We start from the raw sequence: 9,132 nt of genomic DNA, 5'->3' as shown, positions 1-9,132 counted from the left end.
GTACAGCAAACCTCCACCACTAATAAAAAAACTGCATTAAAAGAAAATTGGAATTTTATAATTCCATTTCCTAGAGTATTTTATTATTTATATAATTTAAAAATATATAATAAAAATATACAAATTAAAATTTTAAAGTAATAGGCCTCTAAAAAAAGGAAAAAATAAATACAATTGGGGACGGGTTAAATTAATTAGGTCATTTACACTTTTTTGAGTTGTGTTGCGCGGGCACACCTATTTAAGCAACGAGGGGGTGGTTGCCTTGTTGGTTAAGTCATTCATATCGAAGGCTTTGTAACGCTTAACAGTTTCTCTCCGGGCTCTTTCTTTTTTCTTATTTCCTTTTTCTCAGTGTCCAATTAAAGAAAATGAATTATTTGGGTGTTGGGATCAGTCCCGGTAATGTCGTTTACCACGGCACCGATTTGAAGGTAATCGACAGAAGAGTGAGAGTTGCAGAGCTGGTCCTAAGGTGTTTGATATGTGGCTTTAGCCTTCTCGCAGCTCTTCTTATCGGAACCGATTCTCAAGTCAAAGAAATCTTCACCATTCGAAAGAAAGCTAGGTTTACAGACATGAAAGCTCTTGTGTAAGAAACTCTCTATATCCCTCCCAGGGAAAAAAACCCAACATTCTCATGTTTTTTTTAACTTGATTTGTTTTTTTCATCGGCTTTGATAGGTTTTTGGCGGCGGCTAATGGGGTATCTGCAGCTTATTCGTTCATACAAGTGATTCGTTGTGTTGTGGGTATGGTGAGAGGGAGTGTGCTTGTGCATAAGCCTTTGGCTTGGGCCATTTTCACTGGAGATCAGGTACCTTATTTCTCCCTTTGGCTGAATTGCTTTGCTTGCTTAATTGGTGGGGGAAACAATGTTGAAGTGAGCAATTTTAAGAGCACTAACCAAATCGGGTGAAATAAATTGAAGGTCTTTAGTATTTAATGTCGAAATTAATGTGTTGGTGAGGGTTGTTGATATTTCCTGTCAAGCCTTCATGTTTTAGGTAAATTACACCATAGCTCATTGAATTATGCTCAAATAATCGTTTTCATCACTGAACTTTTAAAAGATATAAAATGGTCACTTATAACATTTCCATAAAATTCAATGACCATTAGTGACATTTGAAAGTTCAATTTGAGCATAGTTTAGTGAATTTTGGTGTAGTTTAACTTATATTAAGTGATGGTGTTGAAAATAAAAAATCTCTCCGTCTCGTTTGGTATCAATAATAAGAGAATTCAAGGTGAAGTGAAGGTTGTCTTTTTGGGTGCCGCTGTTGATAAGGGTAAAATTTCGAGGATGCATTGGTTCTTCAGCGACACCTAAAACAACATGCTCAATAAACATGTGTCAGTCCTTTGGCCCATTCGGACCTTCAAACAGAAGTTCAAAGTAACACATATTATGTGTATTTTGCAATGTAAATGCAGGCCATGGCGTACCTGGACGTGGCAGCTGTTGGAGCTGCCGTGCAGTCGGCGGTGTTTGCAAAGTTGGGGCAAACAGAGCTTCAATGGATGAAGATATGCAACATGTACGGAAAGTTCTGCAACCAAGTTGGGGAAGGAATAGCAATGGCTTTACTAGTTAGTGTGTGCGCAGTGGTCCTGTCTTGTACCTCTGCTTTCTCTCTATTTAGGTTATTTGGTAAAAACAAAGCCAAAGGCAGCTCTGGGTGGTAGATTTTAGGCCAAAACTACTTTGTTTCACAGGTTTAGTAGTTAGTCCTGTGGGTTGTTTAATTTCATCTTTGTCATATATGTAATAATAGCAACAACTGCGGTGCAAGCTAGGTGAAACACTTGCAAGCGATGATTGATCAGTGGAGTGTGTAATGTATAGCTCATCATCTATATATATGTAGGAATTATGGGCTTTTTACTTGGATGAATTTAATTAATGCATTATTATTGAGCAAAGGAGTTCAATTCAGCTCGGTTAAGCTGATACAAATAGATTAAAAATTAATGATTTCAAATGCTACATGAAGCCAGAGCAGTCTCGGAGATTTTCGGAACCGGAACGACTCGGCTCATAGAATGAAAATATCATTAATTTAAATAATTAATTTAATATTTTATTAATAAATTATAAAAATAATTAAATTTTATTAAATATATAATTTTCATTAATTTATTAAAAAATACAACTGAAATAATAAATTTATAAGGGTCATTCATTGACTTACAAGTTTGTCAATTGAAAAATCTCATCTTCCAAACATTCTTTGAAGCAAACTCATTAATCAAATCTTCATAAGCAACTGAGCTAGTCCATTAAGTCTTTCTTGTGACATAGAACTACACAAGTAAGATTTGAGCAATTTTAACTTCGAAAAACTTCTTTAGATCGTTGCAACTATCACATGAATGGTTAATAATATTCTATATGCAATAATTGCATTAAGAAAACAATCAACAAACTTCAAAAACTTTAAAATATTAAAAGTTTAAGTTTTCTTTGAGCAAAAATTTTCGAAGTAATTTATCACCATTCTTAAGCGCATCTTCCAAACAACAATAATAAGATATTAAACTTTGATCATCTAGTTATGGGAAATTGGAATTCAATAAATGAGAGGAAAAAAATCTAATTATGAGAAACTGGAATTCAATGAGAAAAAATTTAATTATGGGAAACTAAAAATATTTAATTATTTTACCGTTAAAACTTTGAGTTGCGTTATAAGTTAATGAGATTTTGAATATAGTTATGGGAAATTGGAATTCAATAAAGGAGAAAAAAATCTAATTATGTGAATTAAAAATATTTAATTGTTTTACCTTTAAAACTTTGAGTTGTGTGATAAGTTAATGAGATTTTGAAAATTAAAAATTGAATTGAAGAAATACTCACTAACCGTAAAAATTAAAAATGGGACCTATCAGTTAAATATGAATTTATAATATATATATATATATATATTGCGTGTACAATTCTAAATTTTGGACTTTTAGCAGTGAAACTAAATGTGAGACCCCTGATAATATCACAATTATTCTTAAGAACTAATATTTATATAGAATGTGGCCCTCGTTCAGCAATGAAGCTTAACATGAAGCTTCCCTCAAAAGCCGGCTCTACATGAAGCTTAACATGAAATGTGCAAAATATACACATATATTCTCGCAGTGGAAATGCTTTATGCTATAAATATTGACGCGAAAATTACCAATAGTACATTTCATTGACACCTGATTGTAGGCAGGAGTAGCCCACAACAACCAGAACGTATCTGCACCAAGGATTTAACTTGACAAATATCATCCCTTAATTATTAATGAGCTTAAAGCATTGATGCCATTTAACACCTGAATGAAAGGTGACAAACATACGAAACAAACAAAACAAATGCTTAGCTGGGGATACCATACCAAGATATGAACAAAGGTTCATGATGATGATGATATTTGCTTTCATCTGATCTGCTATTGGTCCGAGCCATGGAGCTTCCACTATAAAGGACCTGAACTTTCAGATAGCATCTTGCAATGAGAACTAAATCCAAGCTCATTGAATGATTGCCGTTTTTTGACAGATAAGACAAGGCTTCGTTATGCAGTGAGTCGTATTGGATCTCATCAAATTTCTGCAAGATGTTTATTAAAGCACCTGTTCCTCATGTCATGTAGGCATCTCTACTAGTATGACTACTCATAATGGATATGAACGACATTTATAATTTTAAGACTGTGGTGTCAATCAGGGATTTAAATCTTCGAGGAACAAGTCATCTGGACTACCAGGAGTTGTTGGTTCGCGAGAAGTGAATTCCTGAAATGTTGTTCACGATGTTATTACTGGTAAAAGCACCGAAATCACATCAATGACCTTCTATGTTGAAGCAATAGTATTCGTGTCTTTATTTAATTACGTAACAAAGAATCAGAAGGTTCATCACCGTCATATCCGGGTGACCTGGTAAAACTTCCGTGCTGCGCCCTGGAAGAATACTTTTCAGCCTTCACCTGTTTTCAACCATATCTTAATAGCAGGATGATAATGGATTCTATTTACCACTATACTATGAAAGATCTTCTTACTTTGTCACCGATAGGTATTGGCCGGTAAATTTTCATACCATACAGGAAGGATGCTAAGCTAGCTGATACTACCAAATTCATTGCATTCACTTGCACAGAGGAGGATTAAGACTTTTATTTGAAACAAGTAGCAGAAATACATCATTATAAACAACACGTTATCTATGAGACTGTGCCATTCTCAAATGAAGCTAAGACATAAATAGGCTCAATTGTCGATTATAGCATCATTTGTTTTAAACATTGGTCTATATAATTTGGTACTTAATAATGCTTCTAAAGAAGCATCTGTTTGTGTGGGCAAGATCCTGGGCAAGGCATTGGAGTTGGCCCGTGAGAGATGTGACCTGCCTTTTGGAGAGTAGGGACTAGTTGTTTAGCTCCGAACCTTGCTTTTCAACAAGGTCTTGAAGCTGAGAATTCAAGACACCCGGAAATAGTATTGCATTCTTCAATGATTTTATCTCTTCTCTCTGTTTCAAGCACAAATCTTTCAGCTTCTCCACCTGCAAATACCTTCTTTATTAATAGCTATGGCATCCATAAACAATTGCTCATTCTCTAAGAATTTAAACAGATACTTTTTTTTTCGCGTGTAGCAGTGGTAGCTATAATTAACACAAATTCATAAATATTTAACAATGAAATGGCCCCGCCCTATATATTCTCCAAGGCAGATCGGTAAAAAACAAATAGAACGCAATTTGCTATCCATGTGAAATTCATAAATATTTAACAATTGATAACAAAACAATGCCTAAACCCGAAAGGTTTTAAAATTTGAATGCTATGAGCGCAATGCCTAGATCACCGTCCAAAATCAAAATGGATAAGAAAACGTGGAAGCCGGGCCTGGGCTCTAGGACTTAGTGGGCTAATCTTTCAATGACAAGACTACCCAATTCAATTTAAATTTTATTAAATATTAAGACAATTCGAAGGTCACAATAAAAACATCTAGGGCTTGGATTTTGAATTCTAGTTGAGGGAAAATTTGGGAAAATGGTGGATTTTTCCTTTGTTAATGAACCAGATCCTTCTGTTTTATCCATTATTAAGCAATACTACACTCAGACAAACGGAAACAATGGCGGAAACTACTGCGACTATGATATATTTTGTCTCCATTCCAAAGCCTCGACACTCCGATCAATTCAAGGCAGGACGGCGAATTGCTCCATTCACGATGGGGTTCTCGACTCTTTGATCCTCATCGATGAACTGGACCGTCGGCGAGGTGTTCCCCCTTCTGATGCCATGCGGGAAGCCTTTTGCGCCGTTGCTGTACACCTTACGCTCTGGTGGTTACCCGTCTCGTGGGACGACTATCACGATGCGGTACGGAGGATTTGGGGAAAGAAAATTGGGAATTTAGAGATGTCTGATGCCTCTGGCCTTCTTTCTACTGGTTTAGGTAAATGGAGGAAGGAGATCGAAGAGGCACTATGGGATCGAGAGACCACTAGGAGGCTGTTAGGTATTAATACTCTTGATGAAGCGCTGCGCCTAATTCGAGTTTATTTAAAGGAGGCCTGCCGTCGATTTCCAGGGGATCCCACTGTTGCTGATGACGTTGCCTATGTTCCTGCTTCTGCTGCTACTGAAGGGAACGGTAGGCTCCTCTTCTCTTCTTTTGATTTTTTTATTAAGTCTTAATATTTTTTATTATGCTATGTCGTATATCTTCAATTTGCATTATAATATGTTGTTCTAAGATGTAGAGTGAATCTTAGCTCAATTCGCTGTGTTAATTTGCCTCCGATAATGTTGTATCTGCTTCAGCTCAAGACTCTTTGAGTTGAGTCCTAATCGAGGAAGTGAGCAGTAGGCTTCTCTTCTCTTTTTTTCTTGTTTTATTTCAAGTTTTATTTTATTTTTCTAAGGAACTATGACATGCTCAGCAGGATTTAATTTGCACTACATTATGTTGGTATAAGAATGCATGTAGAATGAATTGAGTTAGATTCTAAGAATGCATGTGGAATGAATCTAACTCAATGTCTGCTTATTTCAAGTTTTGTTTCAAGTTTTAATTATTTTTCATATTATTTCTATTAAAAAAGAAGAGAAGAGTACCCTACCATTCTCTTGGTCAGTGTTACAATGAGGATTCAAGGGGCTTGAGCAAAAGTAGTTACAACTGACATTAGCCACCGTGGAAGGAAAATTTTACAGAGACAATTGAGTTAGATTCATTCCACATTCATTCTTAGAACAAGTGAACAATATATTATACCACAAATAAACCATACAAGGCATAGTATAATAAAACAAAATTAAGACTGTTACTTGGATTAAAATGAAAAAAAAAACTGAGAAGACAAGAGTAGCTTACTACTGTTCTCTTTCTCAGTGCAATGATAACTCAATGGGACTTGATAAAATGTGAGGAAAATTTTACAAGAGTCCTCGTCATAGCACTGACAAAGGGAATGATACGTTTCTCTTCTTTTCTTTTTTTCATTAAAAGTCATAATTTTGTTTTCGCGACATTATGCTATACTATGTGTGATTAATTTGCAGAACAATATGCCGGTCTAAGAATGCATTTAGAATGAATCTAAAACAATTCTGTGTAAATTTTGCTGCTCATAGTGGATAGTGTTTACTCTGTTTCTGCTCGCATTCTTTCAAGTCCTGTCACAAGAAGAAAAGGAACATGAAGCTTCTCTACTCTTCTTTTGTATATTCGAATTAAAAAATCTTAATTTTGTTTTCAGGAGATTATCTCATGATGTGCATGAATACTTTGCTGTATAATATGTTGGGTCTAAGAATGTGTGTAAATGAATCTGTATAAATGATTCCTCTTGATGTTGTACATACCCAGTTAACTATAGTGATGGTATTATTGGTCTTTTTGGATCTAGTTTCCTCGGTCATGCGGAGAATCTGAAAGCAAATTTCCAAACAAGATTGTTTTACTCTAGTGACTTTAGTTATGGTAATATTGGTCATGATTTGTTCCGATTACCTTGTTCTGCAGAGATTTTGAGGGCAAATTCTCACACGAAACATAAGCTGCATTCTTCCCGCGTGCAACATAAAATTGCTGGCTTACAGGAGGACCAGCCTTCTTGCACAAAAAATGACTCTCAATCTGATTCTGATTTTAATGGACTGCAGAAAGTTCCATTTAAAGCTATGACTGGTGCGCTGGTAGATGAAGTAAATGATTCCCTCTCTGAAGCATTGGATGATGTTGAAATGGTTGCCTCTGGCACGAAAAATGAAACATCACATGTTGAAGGCATTGAAGAAGACTCCGATAAGGACATTGGTGATCCTGCTAATTGTTGCACTGACAAAGGAAAACGTAGATTTATCTTCTCTTTTTGTTCTCTAGTAAAAAACTTCATTTTTTTCTTAAGATTTTGTAATGGTATGTATAATTAAGTTTTTGTGCAAAAGCTTCTATTTTGTTGGTTTAAGAATGTATGTCTGAATGAGTTGTCTCATTACGCTTCTTACATTTTACCTCATATTGTTATTACTTAATTTAGATTTGGTAATCTTTGTCATACTGGGCCTTTGTTTTTTCTGACTAGCTGGTTTGTTCTTTAGGAATTTTGGCAGTGAATTCTCGAACAAGATGTGACCCTAGTTCTTCACGTGGGCACTGTGAACGACCTGCTGTCATTGTTGATAGAGAGGACCGGCCATCCTGCAGGAAATATGTCTCCTTATCGAGCGCTGAAATTGACAAAGCACGAGACTCACTTAAGTCAAGTATTGTTGACTTAGTAGCGAATGTAGACGATCCTCTCCCTAAGGCCTTGGAAATTGCTGAAAGAATTGTATCATATGTGGCAGAAGCAAAAAAATTGCATCCTGAAGGCGATGAAAATAAGGAACAGGGGGCACCTGATGAGGCCATCAGAAAAGACTATGACAGGATGGATGGGAATGTTCCTACTCCATTTGCTGATCATATTGCAGAACCCTCTCAAGCTAAAGAGGGAAATGAAGCTTTTACTAGGCCCAAGAAAGTACTAAGGACCGGCTTAATGGAGAGGAATAACACTGCTCGCTGTTTTGAGGTGTGTGTGCATATATTTATATTTAGTATCATTATTGGCATTACATTGCACGTTTAGTTGTTATAACTATTACTTTTCATTGCATTGCATGCTCTAAATCATAATCGTAATCTCCTGCTATGTTTTCTTTTTATATATATATATATATCCTAACTGTCATTTCTATTTATGCCCTGTCTGACTTGGCATTGTTTTGCGAAATCTTGGGATGAGCTTTTATGGTCATTTGATTTCCTATTTATTATTTTAATCATACTATGTTTTGTATTTTCATCTGTCTTAACTCTTATGTTTTGAGTGTTATTGTAGTGGGAGGATTCAATTGATGACACTTCCGAAGAGACAAATAGTTGTCTGAACAGTTATACTTTACCAAGCCCCAGAACAAAGCATGTGTCTCCTCTAAACATAGACAAACCCAAAAGGTGGGGGAGGATGAGAAAAATTAATAGATGGACCGACGAGGAAGAAAAGACTTTGACAGAGGGTGTACAAAAGTAAGTGGTTAACTTATATATGGGGTTTTGCATTAAACTTTTGAGTGTATACTCCTGTTAGCATATTAAACTTGCTCTAGCTTTTTGCTTTAGTAGCTGTTACTACTTGTTTAGCCAATTTGAGATGAGATATTTCTGGTAGTTCTATAACCCTTGCTTTCCCACTGCGATTATTTTCATAATGCAGGTATGGAAACCAATGGGCACGAATATTGGAAACCTATCAGGAAATATTTAAAGATAGAACTGCGGTAAGTATTTCACAAACTTCATCTGCCTTGTCAACTTTTTCTTTTTGATGTATAATTTATAATATTTGTTCTTTGTTATATATCAGGTTGATCTCAAAGATAAATGGAGAAACTTGCTCAGAAAATGACGTTTGGTATCATAATTCGTTTTGTTCCTTTTTGGTGAACTGTAATGGTCCTATAACAATTGTATAATATGCTCACCGTTGGTACTAGACTAGACTAGAATTAGTTTAAGCTGTAAAATGGTCTTTTGGGTTTTTGGTTATATAAAATGGACTGCTACTTAACGAA

The 9,132-nt window shown here is 35.5% G+C and overlaps 2 protein-coding genes across 3 annotated transcripts; both read left to right on the top strand.

The window, feature by feature from the left end:
* The first annotated feature begins 268 nt into the window (after nt 1–268).
* LOC120183377 (CASP-like protein 2B1) lies at nt 269–1,881 on the top strand. Its single transcript, XM_039188091.1, has 3 exons — nt 269–592; nt 685–817; nt 1,438–1,881. The coding sequence occupies exons 1-3, from the start codon at nt 372–374 to the stop codon at nt 1,687–1,689; spliced, it is 606 nt and encodes a 201-aa protein (XP_039044022.1). The 5' UTR covers nt 269–371; the 3' UTR covers nt 1,690–1,881.
* A 3,134-nt stretch (nt 1,882–5,015) lies between these two features.
* LOC120183373 lies at nt 5,016–9,132 on the top strand. 2 transcript variants are annotated; one of them, XM_039188088.1, is made up of 6 exons: nt 5,016–5,662; nt 7,037–7,330; nt 7,615–8,090; nt 8,400–8,587; nt 8,775–8,838; nt 8,925–9,132. In XM_039188088.1, the coding sequence occupies exons 1-6, from the start codon at nt 5,053–5,055 to the stop codon at nt 8,964–8,966; spliced, it is 1,674 nt and encodes a 557-aa protein (XP_039044019.1). In that variant the 5' UTR covers nt 5,016–5,052; the 3' UTR covers nt 8,967–9,132. The 2 variants fall into 2 exon arrangements, with proteins under 2 accessions (XP_039044019.1, XP_039044018.1); XM_039188087.1 differs by having other exon boundaries at nt 7,037–7,366.

This window comes from Hibiscus syriacus, unplaced genomic scaffold (assembly GCF_006381635.1).
Source record: "Hibiscus syriacus cultivar Baekdansim isolate YM2019G1 unplaced genomic scaffold, ASM638163v2 tig00112759_pilon, whole genome shotgun sequence".
NCBI classification, from domain to species: Eukaryota; Viridiplantae; Streptophyta; class Magnoliopsida; order Malvales; family Malvaceae; genus Hibiscus; species Hibiscus syriacus.
The sequence above is the reverse complement of the archived record's forward strand: the minus strand, read 5'-3'. Positions and strand labels throughout refer to the sequence as shown.